This window comes from Spermophilus citellus, assembly GCF_964194105.1.
Source record: "Spermophilus citellus genome assembly, chromosome: 15".
Classification (NCBI taxonomy): Eukaryota; Metazoa; Chordata; class Mammalia; order Rodentia; family Sciuridae; genus Spermophilus; species Spermophilus citellus.
Window position 1 is genome coordinate 73,248,984 of NC_138195.1, and position 23,903 is coordinate 73,272,886.

General features: G+C 43.8%; 2 protein-coding genes across 3 annotated transcripts in view; one reads left to right on the top strand and one right to left on the bottom strand.

Moving 5' to 3' along the window:
• COL17A1 (collagen type XVII alpha 1 chain) overlaps positions 1–10,674 on the bottom strand; it is a 41,825-nt gene extending 31,151 nt beyond the window's left edge. The window contains exons 1-9 of one of the 2 annotated variants that reach the window (XM_081268170.1): positions 10,609–10,674; positions 9,004–9,048; positions 7,934–8,038; positions 6,874–7,005; positions 4,627–4,674; positions 3,614–3,649; positions 3,064–3,111; positions 1,470–1,613; positions 45–203 (exon numbers count right to left, since the gene is read on the bottom strand). In XM_081268170.1, coding sequence (XP_081124296.1) covers positions 45–203; positions 1,470–1,613; positions 3,064–3,111; positions 3,614–3,649; positions 4,627–4,674; positions 6,874–7,005; positions 7,934–8,038; positions 9,004–9,048; positions 10,609–10,660 — 769 coding nt within the window. In that variant the 5' untranslated portion in view covers positions 10,661–10,674. The remainder of the gene's footprint in view (positions 1–44; positions 204–1,469; positions 1,614–3,063; positions 3,112–3,613; positions 3,650–4,626; positions 4,675–6,873; positions 7,006–7,933; positions 8,039–9,003; positions 9,049–10,608) is intronic. The other variant, XM_081268171.1, reaches the window with a different exon arrangement.
• SFR1 (SWI5 dependent homologous recombination repair protein 1) overlaps positions 8,902–23,903 on the top strand; it is a 57,690-nt gene continuing 42,688 nt past the window's right edge. Inside the window, exon 1 of the mRNA XM_081268175.1 lies at positions 8,902–9,017. The gene's annotated coding sequence lies outside the window, so the exon portion shown is untranslated. The remainder of the gene's footprint in view (positions 9,018–23,903) is intronic.

A 23,903-nucleotide genomic window follows, 5' to 3' on the forward strand; every position in this document is an offset into this window, starting at 1 on the left:
TGTGATTTTTGTGGATGAGAGCAGTGAGCGCTGCTGCCACTTACCTGATCCTGCTGAGTAGGCATTGGTGTTGAGGAGAGATGAGCTCTGGGTTGTCATGTTGTTGTGGTAGGTCCCCATGGAGGACCCCGCAGGCAAAGTAGAGGACCACATATGGGAAGGAAGGTTGGCATCCAGGATTGTTGTGTCGTAGGTCCCTGACACTGGGAACAAAAAAACACAGTGAGAGACAAATAAATATTTCCCTGCCGGGGGACTTAGCTGGCTCTGCTTCCTGGGACTTTCCTGGGTTTAGCACTGAGGGTCCCATAGGAGCTCCCTCAGTTCAGAGCAGCCTGGGACTACTTTTGACTGAAATCTCAAAGTTGATAAAAACTTGGTCTTTTCGATTAGAAATTCTTGCCAGCTCTTAGTGAAATATGAAGATTGATTTTTTCCTTGGGGTCTACTCCTTTCTCCTAAACCCTGCTCCTCACCTCCTGGTGGGCTGTCTGCACCAACGACCTTCCAATGATCCTTTGCTGGCTCCTTCACCTTCAAAGATGGCAGGGAGCCATTCTCTTAGGAGCAAAAAATAAGACCCCCAAAGCTAATCTCAGTAGACCTCCAGGCACCATGGCAAGGGTGCAGTATGTCTGGCCAGGGAGCCCTCAGGTCTGAGGACACACTGCAAGATGGTGAACTTCTCTGGTCAAATTCTCCTTATATATTCCTATATGCAAACCAGATCTGCAAGTACTGGCCCTGATAAGGCTTTTTGTGTTTCTTTAAATTTGATGCCAGTTCTGCCTCATCATTCTTTTGAGAGCGAGCTAGCCAGCCAGGCCATGGAGTACCCGAGGCTTGCTCCTTTAGGAAAAATCTGAGCAAGGTCAGGGTCTCCAGGCTTCTATTGCCTAGGAGCAAATGAGAAGAAAGCTTCCTGTTGGAGCTGACTTGGCTTCTTTCCTCACCTCCCTCCAAAGACCTGCTCATTTGTCTCCCTGTTACCTGCAGAACCTCCCTTGCACTTCTTGGTAAACACTTGGGGACACCTTGTTTCCTCTTTGACTTCCCCAAGAGACCTTCATCTCCACAAGGACGGTGGCTATGTCTCTCTCATTCAGTGCTTTTCCTCAATGCCTGGCACTTGGCATAGAGGAGGCATATAATAAATTGTCACTAGAGAATGAATGAAGACACTGCAACTTTCCCCAGTTCTCTACACTGGGGGAACCTGGTCAACACATTCAATGTGGAAACCTTCCGGGGGACAATCTCTAGGATTTAGAACTGGGCCACTGAGTGCCTATGGGATGGTTGAACAGTTTGGTAAGAAATGTGTGGCCCACAATTTCACACTGCTGGAGGAGCAGGTCTCTGGAAAAGTCAGAAAAGTTTGTGCCAGGGCACCGTGAAATTTCCCAGGCAGAATAAACTTGCCGCCATGTTCCCATCCCTCCATGGAAGCCTGGGGCTGTCATGCTTACCTGACTGGGAGCTTGCTGTCACCATTTTGGTTTCCACGGTGCCTTTCTTGGGGATGGGGAGAGTGTTGGAGGAGTTGCGGGTGGGACTGACACTTGCTGATCGGCTCCCCTTGAGCAAACGCTTCACATCATCCAGTTCTGTCCCTGGACAAGAATCCCAAAGTCAACCCTCAGGCCCAGGATTCTTTCCTGAGTCCAACTGCAGTGGGAGGAACTTTGAGGACATCTGCTTCACACACTATGACTTGGGTTAGCTTTATAATTTTTGCATATTTCCAATTTACAGGACTTATCAACCTGGCACTTTGTAATATCAATAATCTCATAAATACAGTGCCTCCCATAAGGGATCAGCATCCTGGGGAGATATTTTCTAATTAGACCTCATCGGACACCTCGAGGTGACTCTGCAGCTGGAGGACATGGTCATCTTGGATCAGGCAGATAGAGAACTTTAGATTAGATCAGATTGTTCTACCCTTAATTAGATGGTTCCTTTGAAACAAACAGTAATCCCCTCCCCTGCTCAAGATACCTCAGATGTCAGGTCCTGACCTTGTATGTCTGGGAGTGTCAAAAGGAATGTGTGGCCCAGAACTCTTAAAACATGGTGCTGCATTTATGTGTGACCTAATTTCAAGTCTGTCTGTCTGATGTTTTATGTAGCAAGGTAAACCAATGGAGCCAACTCCTCGGACCTCCTCCCAAAGTGGAAGACAGGAGAGAAGGAAGAAATCACACACAAAGGCAGAATATAGGAGGGGACAATAGGTGCTGGGGCCCTGCCTCCCTCCCTGGCCTGGAAAGTTTCCTCCTTTCAGCTCAACACCCCATGCCTGGAAGGATTTGTGGCAAAGCATCAGGCCTGGAGTCAGTGCCCCTGACCCCAACTGCTAAACTCTGCGGGCAACCCCCCCATCTGTGACCTAAACCATCATCCCAGCTCTTCCTTCTTTTATTCCTTGAATTTGGCTCCTGCCCTAAAAGTTGGATTCATTTCAAAATGTTGTCAAATACCCTCTAGCCACAGCCACAGGAGTCTAATGACCCAATGCAGAGAGTGGGGAATGTCTGATCTTTGAGATGAAGTTCAAGCCCATATACTTCTGACCCTTCCCTAACCTGAACTCTGCCATTGTGTCACCAGACTGAGATGTTCCTTGGATGTCTCATGCTGGCCCCATCCTCTAAGCTTAACTCTGATCCACTTTAGTCTCCCTTAAGGGACACTTAACCCAGGAAGGCCTCTCTGGCTGCTGGCACCCGTGCCCATCCCCTGGGCTGATGTGGAGCAGCTCTTCCCTGCTCCCTGGCCATACTGAGCAGTGGTGACAGGCTGGTCTACTATGTCCCCTTTAGTCTTCGAACAACTAAACAGCAGTGACCATAATTTACTTAGCAACTTAACCCTAATACCTGGCCCCAGAGCCCAACCCCCAGAAAGCCTTTACAGATGTTTTATGATTGAGGGCATGCTCATGAGCACACACACACACATTCAGCACTAGCCCACAATGCCGACATTATGCTACATTCACATGTGATTGAATTTGAAGGCTTCCTGGATCCTTTGCAGCAAGATGGTGTCACTTACACCTGGTAGATGGGGACGCACTCTGCAGTCGAACTCGAATCTCACTCTCTGTACAAGAGAAGACATGGAGAGGCTGTGAGGGAAGGAGCCAGGATCATAGCCCCTGACGCTGAGCTCTGAGCAGTGGGTGAATCTGTGGGCTATTATGAAATTTCTAACTTTTGAGACTGGGAAACCTAAGTTTCCCAAAAATAGTGCTGCTAAAAAGGGGACATCCCTCTACTCACTCCACCTGCCAACTGCACACCCCCAGGCACCTGGAGACCTCCTCCAGAGACCGCTGACTAAGCAAGCAAGCTCTGTTGCACTCAGCGCCAACCATGCCCTTGCTCCTCTCCATTTCACAATGGCCAGACCAAGCTTCCCTCCTTTCTCTGTGGCCTCTCAGGCACTGGTGAGAGAAATCTAAAACCTACGGTGTTAACTGGACAGCAGAAACCATCCCTTATTCTCCTGTTTGCCTCACCCTGCCTGGCTCCAGGCCGGCCCATGTTAGCTGCTCAGAAAATGCTCGTGGAATAAATGAACTGAAGCCAGGGATAGCACTCACCTCGTGTTTGGCTCCGTCCTCGGGTTGAAGATGATGCTGAGAAACAGAGAAATGTCATCTTAGGCATATGTAAGGGGTGGCATGCAGAATACTTTTGTCATGGAGGTAGTTTCATAGTGTGTCTAATATCCAGACAAGGGCTCTTCTGGATAGTGAATGCTCAATAAGTGAGGACATTTTGTGATGCCTTAGCACATTTAGGGTGTTGAAGTCACTGAATGAGGCCTGGGGATGTAGATTAGTGGGAAAGTGCTTGCCTAGCATATATGAGGTCCTAGGTTCCATCTCCGGTACCTCTTGCCCCCACCAACACACACACACAAAATTAGAGTTAGTTGACACTAACTACCATTAACTATTAGCTGTTGTTAGCTAAGTCACTCTATCTGGGAGCATGATCCACTTGCACCAATTAAATGTTTTAAGAGGCTGCCATATTGTCCCTTTAAGTTGCTCACTAAAGCCTGCCTTTGTTTCCCCAGTGTAAATAAATAAATAAAATGGTAATCACTGAATCATCAATGGTTATATCATTAATTCATTGCACAATAAGATATCATGAACATGAACCAAGACTTAGGGCCAAGTGAATATGTGTAGCCTAGGATGTCACTAGGCATGTGATGTGGCCCTTTGAACTAGGCTGTCATGGAGGGGCTGGAATGTTGGGCATTGGGTATGGTAACCACTGCTCCTCTCTGCTCGCAGTTTTCTGTGCCTCTAATGGAAGGAAGAATCCCTACAATTACTGCTTGGCCTCAGGGAGTATCTGTCCAAGCATGAACCTTGTATAAACCCTTTAACAGTGTCATGAACAAATGCTTATGACAGCAAGTAATGTGACTGATAGTCCTCTTAAGGTGCTTCAGGATGAAGAACAAGGGAACAACAGGTCAGCTGAGGTCAACTCCTTTAGAAGAAGTCATTTAGCTCATGATGTCCTCTGCTACCACCCTGTCTCCTGGGCATTTGCCCACTTGAACATTTCTTTTGAAAATAAGGAGAGAACATACCAAATTCCTTCCGGGGGTACTCTGGAGAAGAGTTGCCGCTGGAGCTCCCTAAAGAGGGGATGAAAGACTTGGTAAAAGTAGCCAACTTGGTCACTTAAGGCTTCCCAGAGAGTGGGTGGTGCCATCCACTCCTTCCTGAACCTGATAGCCAAGGGTGCTCCAGGAGGGAGTGGGCTGTGCTCTTCAGCAGTCATTTCCCATGATCCATGGAGCAGGCCCATGATTCGGAACACGACCCTCATGGACTTGGTCATAGCACTATACTCTGGTCACTGATCTACTCAGAAGGAGAGAGTATGAACACAGGAAAGTAGGCCTGCCTGCCTTCCCTCTCCTTTTTTTTTTTTTTTTTTTTTGTCACCTCATCATGGCATGACTTGGTCTGCCCTGGTATCAATGCTAGAGCAAGTGACCTGCCTCTGATTAAGCAAAAATCCCTTTGTGAAGAAATGCACACCCTGTTACACAAATGCACAGTAAAAGCCCCTGCTCAGGCCCTGGATCAGCAAGCACTGGGCTATGCAAGTCATCGTGTCTGATGAGGGGCTTCCCAACACCCTCCTGCAGCTCTCATCCTCCATCCAGAGGGACACCTTCTCCCAGTTTGGGGTGTCAGCCCACTTCTGTCACTTACTAGGATACCCAGTCCCTTAATCCTGCTTCTCCATCGCTGGTACCTCTCTGCTCTCACTATAAACCCAACTGGCTTGTTGGTTTTCCACTGAAACTGTTCCTGTGGATGACCAGGACTCCAACGGCCTTATCATGTAGCCCAGGTAGCTTCTTCCATACTCCTCCCTGAGCTGAGCACTGAGTATTTCTTCAGTGCTGCTGCCAAGTTCTTGGCCTCTCCACTGGAGTCCACGACTCTTCCTCCTCTCAGCCCTCTTCCTCTAGCTTTATCTTCCTCGGCTCCCTCCTGCTCTGATACTCCCTTCCTTGGCAAACCCTTCAGTCTTCCAGCTTCCACCAGCCTCTTTGTGAGAATGCCTCCTGACTGGGTATCTGGCTCTGACTTCTTCCCAAGCTCAGGTCCCAGGCCCACTGCCTACTTGCTGCCCTCTTTAAGACCAAGTAACTGAATTCATCCAAGGATGGTCCTCCACTGGACTCCCCTGTCTCAGTTGTTGGCACCACCATTAGCCCAACTTGCGCTTGAAACCCTAACAACATTGCTGCCTTCTCTTCTCCTTATGTTTGATCAACTGCCAAACCTGTCGATTCTACGTCTAATACATGTCACCTCCAGCTCTCCTTCCCCCACCGTTACCAATCTAATTGCACATTTCCCTCCACTGGACTATTGTGGCTTTCCTTTTAATCTGTCACCTGTGTTCAGCCCTTCCTTGCCAATTCTTCCTGCAACATTTCTTACAGAATTCTAGTCTTGGACCTCAAATATGATGGACTCAAAAACTCAAATATTTGGCTTAAAAACCTATGTGGAGCCAGGTGTGGCAGTGCATACTTGTGATCCCAGGAACTTGGGAGACTGGGGCAGGAGGATTGCAAGTGAGAGGCTAGCCTTAGCAACTTAACAAGACCCTGTCTCAAAATAAAAAGGCTGGGGATGTAACTCAGTGGTAAAGCACCTCTGGGTCAAATTCCTAGTACTAAATAATAAAATAAAAATATAAATAAATAAATAAAAACCTCCATGGTTCCCCATTGTGTGTGAATACAGTCTAAATATCTTATCCTAACATTGAATCGGGTGCCCTGTTCCTCTTCTCATAAGTGCCTCTGCCATTTCTCTGTGGACCTTCGATGCTCCTGCCTGTCTGTGCTTATGCGCTGCTCCCTCTGCCTGGGTTGCCCCGCTCTCCATCTCTGGAGGCCAAAATCTTACACATCAGGCCCAAATCAGATGTCACCTCCTCTATAAAGTCTTCCCTGATTTCCTCAGCTGAAGATGATAATTGCCTCCTACTCTGCACCATATAGCTTTTTAGTCTGTCATCTTATCTATCAGAATGTAAACTCCTTAAAGACAAGATCTGTGTCTGATTCATCCGAACACCCACAAAGGCGCTCCACACGATGCTAAATACATGATCAAGTGCTAGTTGAAAAAGTGACCAAGTGGGCCAAGTAATGGGAGTCTACAAAGGAAACCAAGGAGGAAGGAGTAGGAGAAAGGTGGGGTGGGGTGCAGACACAGGGGAAGCCAGGGGCCCATCCACGCATCTTCAGAGGACAAGTGAGGTGTCACAGGCAGGTTCTCTCCTGCAGTCTGGGGGCTGATACCTTCGTATGTCCCATGGCGGGTGACGTAGGTTTTCCTCTCGAAGGTGGAGCCTGGTGAGTTGGGCAGAGTGGAGGCGGGCGAATGTGCCCTCCTGTAACTGGAGGTAGAGGCATTGCCCCTGAGGCTCCCACCTGCAAGCGGGGGACAAGGGAGGTCCTCGTGGGCCTTCGGCAGAGATGAGCTGAATGGTATGCCCAGTGACATTAGCTAGGAGCACTCAGGAGCTCACAACTAAGGGAGGGCCCTGCAGGAGGCACAGGGGATGCCAGCAGACCACAGGGGAGAGAGGGGGCTGCTCAGAAGTGGGAAGGCAGGATCATTGCCACTGCCTTTCCCTCGTGGGACTAATGACAGTGCACAGAAACGGCCAGGACTAGGACCTGACGTTTAATCGAGGAGCCCTGCACCATGGCTTAGAATGTTCTCCATGGTAGGGCGGGTTCTTCACCTTGGGTTTTCCTTTGTAGTTTCACTATAGGGTATCTTCAGTGCGCACTCGTTTTTGTTTTATCTTGCCTTGCTCTGCTTTGTTTTGCTTTCCTTTGAAAGAGAGCTTCACAGGAACAATGGGCCTGTGTTGGATGCTTGCCCAGGGGGACCTGGCACACTGTGGGATTCCATGTCACCGGATTCTCTTAGCTCACTAACCCAATCATGGAGTTTCTCTGGTTGTTGCTGTTGGTAACTCAAATCCTGAACCCTGGATGTGCACACCTTCCCTCAAAGAGGTGGCTTAAAGTGATTGATTCAGTAAGAAAACAGCCACCTATCTCCAAAGTCTTCTGAATTAATGATAGTTATTTATATTGGGACTTTATTCAAATGGATCCAGTTTAAGTGGGCTTTGAATGAGGATGATTTAAATGTGGCAACTTCCCTGGGTCCTGTGTCATTTAGATGACTCTTTGGGACATTTGGAATGGATGAAAAGTAGCTGTAATTGTCCCTCTCATGGACTGATTCAGAATCCCATCTGCCTGCCTCCTTCGTTGGTCTTTGTTGGTGGCCCCCTCCCTGTTCCCTGCTCTTCCCCCAGCCCTGGCACCTGCAGGCACTTACTTGAGTTTATGTAGCCACTGCTGCCATGGGTCAGGCTTTGCTTCTCCAGCCGGCTCCCTCCACCCAGAGAGCCTGTTTTGGTGTAGCCATTGCTGGTTCCCCCTTCTGCCAGAACCAAAAGCCAGATGAGAGTTTCAGGGTGGAGTCAGGGTGCCAGCATCCCTGCCCTCTGGAAGCCTTCCCTTGCACCTCACCAGCACCCTCCTGGCTGAGTTCTTCTCCCACCTACACTACAAGGTGCAAACTACCCAGCTCCAGCTTGTTTGGGTACCAAAAGCTGCAGTGCATGTTCCTCTGAATGTGAAAGTAAAGCTTTCTGGATGGAGCGCAGCAAGTTTCTCATTAGGACAAAGCAGCTGAGGGAGGACAGGCCCCTTGAGCCCAGGCCCTGGTTGGGCTTGCTCTTTTCAAATGCCTGGTTGAGGTCCAGACAGAGCGGCTGCCAGAAGTGCTGGAGGGACATATGGCAGCGCTCAGTTCCATCTGGCAGCCCATCTTTGCTCTGGCCTCCCCTGCTGAGGGGCAGCGTCTCCCCATCCCAGCTAGCTGGGCTCGTGCAGGGGAAGCTTGGGGCCCTATCCCTATTACAGAATCCACTAAACCCAAGGAGCTCCTGGGAAAAAAGAAAAGTACAATGGAAGTTTGAGAGGTGTCAAGCTACTCAATGCTCAGGTAGATGGGATTTCTGGTATTTTATTGTTTATAGCAGGCAACTCTGTAGAGACAGAAAGTTGATTTGTGGTTTCTGGGAGCTAGAAGAGAAGAGGAGGAGAATAGGGAGTGACTGCTAATGGTCATGAGGGTTTTTATTGGAGCAAGTGATGGAAATGTTCTAAAATTAGACTGTAGCAGTGGCTGCACAACTCTGTAAATATACTAATGGTGAACCACACACTTCAAACTGATTGGTTTTGTGGTCCACCTATCAACATCAATATAGCTGTTAAGGGGGGAAAAATCTTAGATATTTGCGATATGTTCATTGAAGAGTGAGCTTCCAGGTTCAAGGTTATCATACGGGGCCTTCACACATGACCTGCTGAGAAGAAAGCTATGAGATAGTTACTTACTTGGTGGTAAGGAGGTAAGTCTTGTAGTTACTGTTTCAGTGATAACTGGAAAAGACAAAGAAAAGAAGAGGTTTTAGGGGATGTACTGACATCTGTGTATTTTGGCAAGGCCTGTTTTCTGTCATGAGCTAAGCGTATTAAATTAGGTTCAACATAGTTTTTGCATATTTGTGGCTTAAAGTGTGTGATCTGATCTGTTGTGCGTGAAAACATGAGCAATAGCAATGGATTTCAGGGTGCCTGGAAAATAAGTTCATATCTCTTTGGAACCTAAAGCCGTTATGCACTGATTTGAGAAATGAGTTGTCTAGGTGTCAAGGTCTCTTCATTGACAGTGAGAGCAGTCCAGTCTTGGGTTTGACTTGGAAGAAGGGCCAGGCCCTCTTGTCTCAAGGAACACTGTCTTCCTGCCCTCCCTTCCAAAGTGCCGCAGGCCAGGCAGGATCAACACCCTGGATGATGTCACTAGGTGCCTCGGGAAGAAGTTGGAAGCATTTCAAGGGAGTGGTCTTTAAGAGCCGACTTCCCTTGTGTGTGGGTGTGCACATGTATGTATGTGGATGTGCAGGCACACAAGCATCTGGGTAGAGGTGTGAATGGAGAAGAGAGGAAGGAGATGGCACAGGGTCATTCTGTGCCACTGGAGGCTGTGCTGTTGGCCCCTGCTCCGTCTCGTTGGCCCCTGCTTCTTCTCATTTGCCCGTCTATCTTCATGCTTCATTTTCCCGATTAGTTCGGTTGACCTACTAGGACCACGAGTGAATGTAGCAGAAACAGCATTCAAAGCATAAAAGGGAATGGTTTTTCAGAGCAAAGTGGCAGTTTGATTTGAATAATAGTCCTTGAGCTTTCACTAAACCTCTCATTGTACAGACCTTTGGGATTCGTTGACACATCAAAAGAAATTATTTCCTAACCTAAAGTTCCAAGTCTACGGAGCCAGGAGCTTTTTATTGGAAATACATGAAAGTCACAGAATAAGTGAAAAGCTTCCCTAATTTAGAGTTGCTAGGGGGACAGTTTAAATGTCTCTGAATTCATCATTTGGGCAGTTTCATAAAATAAATGTATCTGTTTTCAATCCTTAGTGTACATTTCAACTATGACACCAGTGTCATTTCAACTTAGCCCTGAAATAACTGGGATATTATACTTTAAGATTTTTGTTGCCTTATATCCCTAAACAAGGAAATGGTCAAATAAATTAGTGGATTTACTTAAGAGAATATTATGCAGTCATTAAAATTACTGGTCATTACAAAAACTATCCATGGAAATGGAAATTTTCTTTTCTTTTTGTAGTGGTGAGGTTTGAATACAGGGCCTCACACAAGCTAGGCAAGTGCTTACCACTGAGCCACATCCACAGCTCTGGAAACGGCAATTTTCATCTTGGAAGAAAAGCCAGGACCTATTTTGCATACATGTGTTCAAATCAAAACCAATAAGAGCCCTCTTCAGGAAAGGAATTTTATTCCTTTAGGAACATGTTTGTAAGTTCTACAGTGTTTGCGGTAGAATTATAAATGTTATTTTTTCTGTTTCTATTTTTTTTTACTTTTATAGTGAAACAATCATAAATTTAAAAAATTCAGATGCTCTTACTTCTTTCAGTGACTTCAGTGCCATCTCGTTTGTTTTTCTTCGTCACATCCATCCCATAGCCACCTGCTGGAAAAGCCAGAAACCATGAACAGCCATGTCTCTAACCATTGCTTTTAGCAAGTATAGGTTGCTGCTGGTCAAGCGGAGAACTTGATTTTTAGAATTCAAACTGGAATTATTTCTTGTGTATCTTTTTTTTTTTTTACAAGAATCATTCTGATTTCTTGCCATTAGTTGTAACTGAATTTTATATTTCCACTTTGGATTCTATTCCTTTGTACTGGGATCTTATTTTTTGAAATCTAATAGATTAGACTGCTCTCTGCTGAGCATCAAAGAGCTTATATGGTAGCCTTGGTACCCTGATCCTTGTCTGACTATAAACCTCTATTCTCTGCCAAAGTAATAAATAACTGAAGGATAATTTTCAAGACACTTAGTGTGTAATTAGCAAATTCATGTTGATGTATTCCATAGTGTTTGATGTTCTCTAAGGAGCTTCAGGGATATATCATGCTGTACCATTTAGAGTTTGGATGTGAGCATGGTGCTTGATGGACTTAAATCAGCATGAAAATCATTTTAATTGTTCTATGTGCATGGAACTTCACCCTTTGCGGAGGTGAATTTTCTCTTCATAACACACCAGCTCTCAGAGGCTTATATGCAAAGTAGGAAAAAATAGATGAAGAAAATATGTGTGCAATCTATGGCGATGTGTGGGTAGATAAATACAGTTCTGCAGCATTCTGTGCTCTTCCTCCATTCTTTCTGCTTCTGAAAAGGAAAGTGGTTGAGATTTTGGCTGCAGTGTTCCTAAGCATGGGTGATATGAGGTAGGGCTGCTGGGGAGGAGTGTTGCTGGGAGCTCAAGGTCTAAACACAGGAATGCACAGAAAGCACCTGCATCCCATCTGGGCTCTTCTTGCCATGGTGCCTAGTCTCAGGTTCCAGAAGATTCCCTTACTGGTAGTTCTTTCCCCTGCCCTAACCTTCTTGTCCTGCCCTAATCCATTCTTGTTGTGGTTAGATTGGATTCCAGGGTTGAAATCCTAGATGCCCCTTGCTTGAAGCTCTCTGCTCACCCTCTGTCTGCCTAACCACTTTGGGCACAGTGGACACAGTGCTTAGAGCACAACATGTTTGTGGGGGTTGGGAGGGGTAGAATCCACAAAAATGTTTTAAATTTTTTTTTTTTAAAGAGAGAGTGAGAGAGGAGAGAGAGAGAGAGAGAGAGAGAGAGAGAGAGAATTTTTTAATATTTTATTTTTTAGTTCTCGGCTGACACAACATCTTTGTTGGTATGTGGTGCTGAGGATCGAACCCGGGCCGCACGCATGCCAGGCGAGCGCGCTACCGCTTGAGCCACATCCCCAGCCCTTAAATTTTTTAAAATCAATTTCTGATTGTACCTGGTTGTAGAATGACTGAAACATGTACAATCAGAAAAATGAGAAATTATACTCCATTTATGTATGATATATCAAAATGCATAAATGTATTCTACTGTCATGTATAAACAATTAGAACAAATAAAAAAATTTCTTAAAAGAAAATGGAACACACCCTAACATTGATCATATTCTTCTCGATGACAATACAGTTGTAAAATATAATTTAAAAAATTTTTTTTAGTTGTTGGGATGAAGCTGAGTAGAAGGGCACCCTGAGTTCAATCCCCAGTAAGAAAAAAAAAGTTATTTTTTCTTTTATTGTATAAGAGGCCCATGAAAGCTAAAGTGTGTAGGGCCCATGAAAGTCATCATGTATCTCTGGGGGACTTCCCAGTTGAAAACCAAGACTTCATGAAACCAGCTGGTCCACTCTCTGGTGAAATTAACAGAGACTGGCACAGTTAGCTTCAGGGCCTGGTCAGATGTGCCAACTTCTTGCTCATTGGTGTTTTTTAAATGTAGCTCTAGGCAAGGGATGAAGTATCATGGAAAAAATTCTAGCTGAATCTAAGATGCCACAGATGTCTTTATAGGTATTATTCCTGGAGCTAAGAAAAAGGGCTCCATAAACAGCTTAATAAAGGTGTCTGGACTCATTAAGGGCCACACCTGGCCTGTGACTATGTTCACACTGTGACTACCACCTATATAACCATTTCATGCAAACCTATGTGCAACTGGATACCCTCTTTTATTTAAATCCTTAGTTTAAGCATTAATCACCTTTGGGAACTATGAAGCCTCTCTCTGACTTTTTTTTTCTCCTCCAATTGGTCATTAGCTGTGGACTAGAAGGCATCTGGGGAGACTGAACATTTAAATATATCTGGTTGCCAGTTGGGAGGTGACTAACTCCAAGATGGCATTTAGATTGATAGAAAATATTACCATGAAAGGAACTATTTATAACAATTAATAGAAAGATTTACTACCCACAAGTTATTGTTTAATTTTGATCCTTCATTGAAATTTACTACTGGGATGGGCTGGGTTTGTTTCCACTCGCAGCCATTAAGGCAGATGCTTGAAGCTCTGCGTGGTGAGTGTTCAGCCTCCAGACAGTTAACTTAATAAATTCCTCTTGTTCTTTCCGTATCCAGAAAAAAACCAAAAAACCAAATCAACAAGCAAAAAAAAAAAAAAAAAGAAAAGAAAAAAAACCTCAAGCATCTATTCTCTAAATTTCATTGACAAAGCTTCAATTTCTATAACAAAAATCCAAGTGTTCCCCAATTTTCAGAAGGCACAAAGAGACAGCCTGCTAAGAAATCAGAAGCCCCTTCAGGGCCTGGGATGCCTCAGTGGAAGGCACCGTGTGGATAGAGCCTGCTGAGGTAGTTTTCAGGTAGGTGCCTCTCTTTCAATCTGAAGTGAAAAATGGCCATGTGTCCCATGATCATACAGAATTCTCTGCCAGACTATTGGGAGATGGATCCCGTTAAACCAAATGTACAAGGAATATATCAGAGTTATTTAGTAGAAAGGGATGGGTTGAGGCACAAATCTGGACTAGGATCATCCTATGGGAACTACAGCATTCTGTTTAGAACAGTTGAAGTGCTGGTAATTTTTTAAAGTGCAGCATAAGGAAAAGAAAGGTTTGCTCGGATTCATGCCTGAGCCTGCCCTTCATGGCAGGCTTCACCTATGCACCCATCTTCCGAAAGCACCACTTAATGGAAGCTCTGTCAAATAGCATAAGCTTTAAATTCTTGGACGTTTGGATCACTTCACTAGCACTAAGAATGAGAGGATCATTCAAGTTTTCAATTTCAAAATTAGACTCACTTCCATCCATAATTCTTTTGTTAAAATGATTCATTTATTTACTTTCATTTTTAATTTGTTTATTTTTATTTATTTTTTTCCGTATTGAGATTGAGAGATTGAGCCCAGGGATGCTTATGTAACCACTAAGTTACATCCCTAGCCCCTTGTTTTGTTTTAATTTATTTTGAGACAGGGTCTTGCTACGTTGCCAAACCTGGCCTCCAACTTGTGATTCTGCTGCCTCAGCTTTCCAAGTAGCTGGGATTACAGGCATGTGCCATCAGACTCAGGAAAATGAATTTTTAATAGACACATAACAATCATACATATTTATGGTCTCTAGTGTGGTTTTTTGATACATGTGCACATGTAAGATCAAATCAGGGTAATTAGCATTTCTATCTCCTTAAAGGATTTATCATTTTTTAGTGTTCTGAGCCTACAAACTCCTTTTTTTTAACCTTCTTATAAAATATATAGTAAGCTATTATAAATGACAGACACCTGCTGTACTGTGGAACAATAGAACGCATTCCTCCTGTCTAACTGTATTTGGGTACATATTATTCAACCTCTCCCACTTCCTCCCATCCTTCCTAGCTTCTTTCAATCACTATTCTTCTCTCTACTTTTTCTTAGATCAACTTACATAGCTTCTGCAAATGAGTGAGAACATGTCCCCCTCTGGTTCTAAGGGACTGCTTTGTGATTATTTCATAGCTAATGCTCTTTTGAAAGTGTAAAAATGATCCCGCGATCCCACGTCTGTCTTTCTCTCTCCCTTTTTTCATTTTTTCAATAATGGAGATTGAACCAAGGGGTACTTACGCACTGAGCTACATCCCCAGCCCTTTTATTATTATTATTTTAAATTTTGAGGCAGGATGACACTAAATTGCCCAGGCTGGCTTCCAACTTGCAATCCTCCTGCCTCAGTCTCTCAAGTCTGGGGAATCACAGGCGTGCGATACTGCACCCACCATCCCATGTCATTTTCTTATGCAGGAATACATAATTTGAAATCAGTTTTCTTCTTTTATGAGTTTTTCCCTTTCCACTTCATTTAAACGATGCCGTATCCACTTAAAACTATTCAGACAATGATGTGGTCTAACACACACACAAGGGCCAACCACTGTTAGCAATAGCAAACCATCACAGTGACCTTATCTTAATCTAATGACACTTGAAACATTTGTCCCTGATGAAAGCAATGAAGAAGCTAATTTTTTCTAATTTTTCCTTTTATCTAGGAAACAAAACATTCCTATACTCTGCTAAGGAATCACAGTATTTTTATAATTTCTATTACTCTGGTCTCCATACACTTTAAATTACAGAACCAAACAGCGAAAGTGCTGAAGTGTGCATCCACTGCCTAGTGACCTGATCACACATACGAGCTAAGCCGGTTGGCTGCCAGGAAAACCAGTGCCCCGAGGTAGTCGCCTCAGAGGTTTGGTCTCTACCACACCCAGAGAGGAGTTTGCCACTTGCTTGTTCAGGTCACCCTGATTTCCATGCCCTGGGCTGGGCGGGATATGGCACCCACTTTTCACTTATGCTCGTTTACCATTGTGGCCGTTATCATTAATAAGGGCAAATGAACAACACCCTGCAAAGGCAGACTTCTTTTGGTCAGTCCTAATCTAAGAATGTGATTAATTCTTAAGTCTAATCAGTTTCGCCAATTGGAGGAGTTTCTATGCATATTTGAAGCAGGGCTGTTCACTTTAACTGTTCCAGGTAAATTCTGATTAGATTCATGTGTGAGTTTTGCAGGTCCCAAAGGTAAAGCAGACCCCAGACACTTCAAGGGCCTCCATCAGCAGCTGAAGCTGTATTTTAGGTTAGTTCTGCCTCAGATCTGTGCATTAGTTCCAAGAGAGAACACACTGAGGTGAGAAGAAACAATTCCGCTTTTTGAACAGATACCTTCTTAAAATCTCAAAACATTTTGCAGTCATAATACATTCAACTATTAGATTCACTATTAGCTGCTTCTCAAAAGAAGTGGTGTGCCAGAGGTTCGCCTCCACTTCAGAGAGCAAACTGGTAATTTGTCAGTTAGCAGTTACTGTGGTCCTGCTAGATACCTAAACTGGTAATTCTCACCCCAAAGTGATTGTGGGGAAGAGGGGAGCCACGTTGGCCACTGAGAATCTATACCTAGAAAACATTTCTCTAATTTTTCTTCCTCCAACTAGACCATTGCCAACATTTCACTTTAGACTCAGGGCAGCAGCAATCCTACAACATGACACACAGCAATATTTGCCCACTTCCTGGAGCTTTATTGGAACCTGGCAGCACAGAGTCCTGGGCAGCACAGGGGCTGCTTCTAGGAAGCCCCCACTTACCTGCACTTCAACTTCACCTCTGAGCTATTCTGTACTGTCTGGCAGGAAGAAGGAGACAGAGGGAGGGGGAGAACCAGCTGGTGAGAGAGGAAATTGAGGCTGAGAGAGAAGGGATTACTAACCTTTATCCTATTCTAAATAAACAGCTTGTCACATCCCTTTACAATACTGGCAATAATACAGAAACATTTTGCCACTAGAGTCCAGCATATCTTAGCTGGCCTGCTCCTGTCCACTCACAGATCTTTCTTGGTGTTCTTTTCAAAGACCTGAATTAAGCAGAACACATATACCAAAGTCATCATTTACGACCAACTAATCACTTCACCCAGAACTCTAGAAACCAAAGGACTTCGTTGTATTTATTTTCTCCAACAAGCATTTAATTTCTAAACAGCAAAACTTAAATCAAAGTCTCAGAAAAAAAGGGAGAAAGTTCAGTCTTCCTCTTACTCACCTGGCTTGCAATTTTGAAGGAACTAGAAACAACTTTGTCTGAATCCCCCCTCTCTCTTTCTTCCCCTGATGTTTTCCTCTAGAGATTTGCGATGCCCACTTTTTTTTATCCAGATCCAGCCAAGGTGTGTTAAAGCTGAGTGATCTTTCAAAAATGTTTGCTTCTCCTTCTCCCCCCTTGTTTCTTTCAACGCTTTGCTTCCAAACAAGTCCTGACAAAGGTGTGTCGTGGTTTACTGCGTTACTCCACCCTTCCAATTATCTTACACTTGCTGGATTAAAAAAAAAAAAAAAGTCTGCCTCCAGGAATCAAACTTTACAGGAGGCAGAAAGCTTCTCCTACCAGTTTAGGTAATTAACCATTTATAGACTCATGGGGAAACCTGAACAAAGAGCCAGCAACTGGAAATGCCCTCTACAACTTCTTAGCTTCTGTGGCCAGACAGCTACCACAACTGGTATCCCTCTTCCTTGCTGCTGTGGGATATAGAGTCCCAGTGGTATCTAGGCACATGGGGGGCTATAGTCAAAGTGCTTGAGTCCTAGAAAAACTGTTAAGAACTTATATTCAAGATTTATTTCCCCTTTCTTCACCTTTGACCTCCCTCTCCCATTCTGACTCAAGCCAAGCCAAGCTCATCCAGAGAAGATAGTCAACTAATGCCTAAGAAAATGCTCATGGCCAGACATGGTGGCATATGCTTTTAATCCTGCTACTTGGGAGGCTGAAGAGAGAGAATTGCAAGTTCAAGGCCAGCCTGGGCAACTTAGCAAGACCCTGTCTCATGGTAAAATGAAAAGGGCTGGGGATGTAGCTCTATGACAGAGCACTTGCTTAGCATATGCAAGGTCCTGGATTCAACTCCCAGTACTGAAAGAAAAGAAGAAAAAGGAAATAAAAAAAGAGGAAGAAAAGATGTTCATGACTGAACAGGTTGAGCAATTGAGGCAGATACATAGTGCTAACCTAAAAGTGTGGCATGTTGGGATGGGACTTTAGGTATTTAGTCACCTAATAATGGAGGGAGATGCTATTGGGGAGGAGTAAGGACACTGTTATCCTTCAGATGGTGACCACTGAAGGTCATGTGTGGACCCCCAGATGCTCTATAACTCCAATTAACTCACTTGGGGCCTTTAAGCTTCCCTAGAGGGCCAATTTGCAACAATCCTGAGATGGGTGTTCACAGAATACCTAGCTTCCTAGGACCCCCAAAGACTAGCTTGAGACTTGTGGTATTAGTAACAGGTGGAGTCTGAACTGGAATTTGCCTAGGCGGTCCTTTAGGGCCATAGCATATCCACAGGACCCAATATCAGCTCTGGATTCCCAGTTTTGAGGCATCACCCTCAGGAGGGGAGATGAGGGATCTCTGCAGCATAGCCCTGGTGCACATCTGTGCTCTGCTACAGGCTCTCACACCCATGCAAGGGCAGCAGGCCACTAGGAACCAACTGCAGGGCTCCTGCCCATAAGTCACCCATATTCTGCATGGAGTCACACATTTTAGAACACTTTCAGAAAGCTAAGTTTGACACTTTCTGGGATGTTCTTGGCTTCCTCAAATAAATACTTACTCAAGATGTCTGCTGTCAGTCTCATAGAAAAATCCAGAAGTCAGAGCTTTTAACATAAAATCGAAATACCTGGCATCATTCTTCATTTGTTCTTTTTTTTTTTTCATGAATTAAACAAAATGTTAATGGCTCCTGGTTGGGGCAAAACACTGAAATATATGCTGAAAGTTCAGGGTGAAATATAGTCAAATTTTCTGTCTTTATGGAAATCATAGTTTAGTACAGGGAGATAGGCCTTAAGTACCTACTGATCAGCTCATGCTACCATAACAAAATGCCACAAACTAGTTGGCTTCAAGAACAGAAATTTACTTTCTCACAGTCCTGGAGGCTGGAAGCCCAAGATCAGAGTCATCAGGCTCGATTTCTCCCGAGACCCTTCTGTTGACTTGCAGATGGCCACCTTCTTGCTGTGTCCTCATGTGGGCTTTCTCTGGGTACACAAATCTCTGGTCTCTTTTGTATGTCCCTCTTTATGTGTCCCAATCTCTTTTTAGAAGGTCACCAGTCAGATTGGATTAGGGCCAACTGTAATGGCCTCATTTTAACTTAATTTCTTCTTTATTTATTTATTTTTCATTTAAAGAGCATATTTAATAAGTATTTTTATGACAAAAAGTAATTTTTTCAATCAATACCTATAACCAAGATGCAATTTCAAAATCTAATAATAAAGTTTTATAGTCAAATGGTATATGTAGTCCTACAGCAGAATCAAGAGACATGATGAGATTAATTGAAAAATTAGCCCACATCTATCACTAATGATTCAAATGTTTCTTTCTAATGAATTGACCATTACATTTCCAAAGTTCTGAAATGGCCAACAGACCATAGAAAGACGTTTCTTTAGGCTCCTGCTTGAAACCAACAGCTTCAACAAACTGCTGGCCTTGATTCAGGGCCAAATTAATTTCTTCTTTAAAGGCCCCATCTGCAAATAGAGTCACATTCTGAGGTCTGGGGTTGAGGCTTTGCATAGGAATTTGGGTGGGGGGACACATGTCAGTCTATAACAAACAAATATATAAAACTATATAGTTAGGAATGTGAAGGTCTGGGGATGTAGCTCAGTGGTAGAGCACTTACTTGCCGAACATGCAGAGGCCCTGGGTTTGATCCCCAGCATTGTGAAACAAGTAAACAAAGAATGTGAAACTATTATAAAGAAAGAGTCCTGAATGCTACATGAGGACACATAAAAGGGTGCATTCTTACGAAGAGAGTGTTAGGGAAGTCCTGCTAAATCAGTGACATTTAAACTGATAGATAAGGTTGAGCAGATATTACACAGATGAAGGGAGGATCTAGAGCATTCTAGAGCCTGGACGGGGGAGAGCAGTTGAGCAGGCTTTGCAGCAGGGGAAGCATGGTGAGCAGAGGAACGGGGATGAGCCAATGTGTTCAAGGACTTGGCGTGAAGCAAGGGTGGCAGGGGAAGAGAAGCTGGTGAGGTAGGCAGGACTACCTTGTTGGAGCCTCACAGGTCACAGTGGGGAAGTGTTTTTGAGACTTAGAAAATATTCTTAAATTGACAGTCTTTATGAGTATGTGTGGGTGTCTAGATTATTAATCCTGGGGAAGAAGGAAACTGTCATGTTTTCTAAGGCCTATTATGTGCCAGATATTTTATGTACATTATCTCACAAAATCCCTATAGCAACTCTAAAAGGTGTGTACTATTATTACCTTCATTTTATAGCTGGGAAAAGTGAAGGTCCAAGAGGGTGAGTGATTAGGCCAAAGGTCTTCTATCATAAGCAGCAGAGCCTGTATTCCTTTCAACTCTCAAATCTTCATTCCCCACTTCTGGGTATTACCAGAATTTAAGGGCACCAGTGGCTTTGAACAGAGACAAAATAGGCAATATGAAAACAGACTGGGATAAGTACAAATGACAACCTAATAAGATCTAAAACTATCTGAATGGAGGGATGTTTTCAGTTAACAGCACTAAGTTGCCGGTATAATTTACTGATAATAAAAGATTAGATAGAAACATGCTTGCTAAGACAACCAACTATTCAACTACAACTATATTAACTCAAATGTGTTAAGCAGCCATCAGGATAAACGTGGGTTTTTTTCCTCTCCCTTTGGATTCTCATAATAGTATTGGGGTTCTCCACATTCATGGAATATTCATAGATTCATAATAGATAACCCCAGAAGTTAATTGATTGAGGAGTCTGTAAGCTAACTCATCAGCCAATGATCCAGTGTGAGTGTGTGTGTGTGTGTGTGTGTGCGCGCGTGCGCGCGCACGTGCCTACATTTGCACCTATATTCATGTGCAAATCACACATATTTTACATCACACAGAGCCTTGTACTAGGCACCTTGCGGGGAGAAGAAAATGAAAACCATTCAAATATTCACATTCTAGTTTCTCAAGCTTCTTGACACATGGAGTGAAAGAAACCTTATGTTCATTCAATATTCACATATTAAATTCCTACTGTATGCTTGGTACTAAGGGAATTAACTTTTAAATATTTTAAATTAACCAGAAAACAATAAAATTCTTGCTAAAATAAAGGAAATATTAGGAAATAGAAGTGACTAAGACACGGGAAAGGTGTTTCTTGCTTCCTGACTGCATTTGGAGCTGTGTTAATGAGTCACATTGATGAATTTTTGATTGACTAAGAAGTAAAAGTCCCTTAAAAGGCAACCGGAAAAATAGTCGTCTTTCCAAAATTATCTGTTCACTTCAAAGAAGTCTGGGTGGACCTTTCTGCTCACGTGTGGCTCAGATGGGCAGCAAGTGACTAGGCCTCTTCACCTGATGAGTGGTATGAATACAGAGGGACTTTTGAGTGGCTGATGGGTTCTGAAAGACAATGGGTAAAGCCAGTTCTTGGTGACCTGGGCAAGGGCTTTTATCAAAGGTCACTGTCTCAATGATCTTTGTAAGCACACGTTTTCTTTCTTTGGCTTGAAATGGGTGGGTTCTGGACACAGATTTCTACATATTCTGAGGCTTTCCTCCCTTATAGAACATCACAACGTACTGATAGGATATCCTTTGGCACTTTTCTCTAAGGAGCCTAAGTTTTTGGGACACATCTGCCCTCTATCCTCAAGATACAATAAGAAATAAAGTTAACCAAGAGGGAGATGAGAGAAAATACTTTTGTATTTTATGAGAGAATCCTAGAACCTATTATTGTTGATTCATCTCTTTTATTGGATAGTAAATCTACTGATTTCTTTGAAAAAAACAAATTTGCACATATTAAAACAAAAATAATACCATAATCATTTGCCATAGTTTGCTACTATTGTTCTATGATTAGAAGACCCTAATTCTGCCTGACTGTCTCTGTTCAGCACATGCTCCTGGATAACAAAAACATCTCTATAAACAACTATGACAATGACATATGTCACAGTTCCTGGAGCAGTTCGGCTTTTGGGAGGATGTAGCTGAGAAACAGTATCAACTCCTTCCCTTCAAGGTCTCTGTCTGCTTAAATTGTTCCCTGCTGAGTTCCTTGCTGCCTTTATTATATTAACAGAACACCCGGCTTCCTTTCTTCCTCTAACTTCAGTTCTATTCATTCGTTTATTCATTCAAAAATAAAGCATATTCATTGAGTGTGTAAGCCCCCAACTCCTGAGTGTCCACTGTGAGCAAGACATTTACACAGTTGAAGTTGAGATGGAAAAACCTGACTTCCAGGAATTTACAATATGGATATGGATATATTGAATACATATGCAAATAATTACAACATAAAACAAAACTTTAAAACATAAGAGAGTTAAGGACTATGGAAAAGTCACTCCCAGCCATAAACGTCCTTTGAGTTGGGCCGTAGAGGATGGGTGGCATTGAGAAGCCAAGGGTGGAGATGGAATTTCAAGTACAGGTTTCAGCATGAGAGGCACAGACATAGGAAGGGGCAGGGCTTGGGTACAGAGGGTGGAACATCCTGTGAGCAAGGAGCAGATGAGGCCGGCCAGTCATGGGGAATCCGAAGTGCCAGACCCAGGGTGTCTCCATCACCCAAAGGTGGGGGACTTATTGAAGTTTGGAAAAGTGAAATGAGAGCTGTTCTAGAAAAGCATCGATGTGGTGACAATACAGAGAGTGGAGCAGGACACAGAGACCAGGCAGTGAGACTGTGAAAACACAGGAGCTATAGTTGTGCAGGGCCTGCTCCTCAGCAAGGGGAAGACGGGAAAGAAAAAGGAACCGAGGGGGCTGTGCCAGCGAGTCTGGACGGAGACAAGGACATTCAGTGTTTGCTGGTAGGCCGAGAGACTCAGCCTAAGACCTGCTGAGATTTTTCCAAGCCAACCACTGACCACAGCAATTTCCCCTTCCTGCCAAGTTGCTTTTCTCAAAAGTCCACGTGTTAAGCTTCATTCCAGTGGACGATCCAAAAACAGCAAGACTCCTCCCTGCCCCCATTTTACTTGGTGTTCAATCCCTAACGTTTTATAAGTGGGAGACTTCAAATAATGGTTCCATTTTCTCTCTTAAGAATTTAGACTTTAAGACATAGAAAAATATCAGCATATGTCACCCATGGGTGATACATTTAATTCATCCAAAAACAACATTGCCGTCATTCCCCTCCCTCCTTCCCTCTCTTTCTTTCTCTCTTTCTTTCTTTCGGGTACTGGGGCTTGAGCCCAAGGCCACTGTACCACTGAGCTACATACCCAGTCATTTTTATTTTGTTTTGTTTTTGATTTTGAGACAGGGTCTCACTATGTTACTGAATCTGGCTACAAACTGGTGATCCTCCTGCTTCAGTCTCTTGAGTCACTGGGATTATAGGTGTGTGCCACTGTTCCTGGCCACCATATGTGATTTCTAACATGTACCTTACTAAATTATCTGAACCTATTTCTAATTGCTTAGCATTTATAAATCAACTTTATCAAAAGACAACAATGCTCAAGGAAAATAGATGAAGCATGCGCTCTAACATTCACTCCTTCCTTCCTGTGGTTGGAAGGTTTCCCAGCAAGTTCATGTGTTAGAAATTTATCCCCAATGCAAAAGTGTTGGGAGGTGGAACCTGTATGAGATGATTAGATTTCTCTAATGGAGATGGGGGATTAATGCCAGGCTCATTATTGTTGGAGTAGCTTCCTTATAAAAGGCTGAGGCTGGGTGCAGTGGTGCATACCCGTAATCCCAGCTTCTCAGAAGGCTGAGATAGGAGAGTCACAAGTTTGAGCCAAGCCTGGGCAACTTTCTGAGAATCTGTCTCAAAATTTTAAAAAGGGGTTGGGAGGGGGGTGGTGTTTGGGGATGTTGTAGCTCAGTGGTAAACATTTCTTGGTTCAATCCTTGGAGAAAGGAGGAAACCCTTATGTAAGGGTAAGTTTGGCCCCCTCCTCTCTCTCACCCACGTGATGTGTCCTGCCATGTTATGACTCAGTAAGAAGGCCCTTACCAGATGCTGGTCCCTCAATCTTGAACTTCCCAGCTTCCAGAGAAACTAACTCTTTTTCCTTATAAATTATGCAGTTTCTGGTATTCTGTTATACCAGCACAAAACAGACCAAGACCATTTTCATAATAAGATAAAAAATATCCCTTGGGTGACCAAAGATTCCCCCTCTTAGCAGAAGAAATAAAAATCCTCCTGTTGGGGTGGGAGGTCATTCCTAACCTTATTCCTGACAATGTGTGCCTGCTCACCCCAGCAGAGTT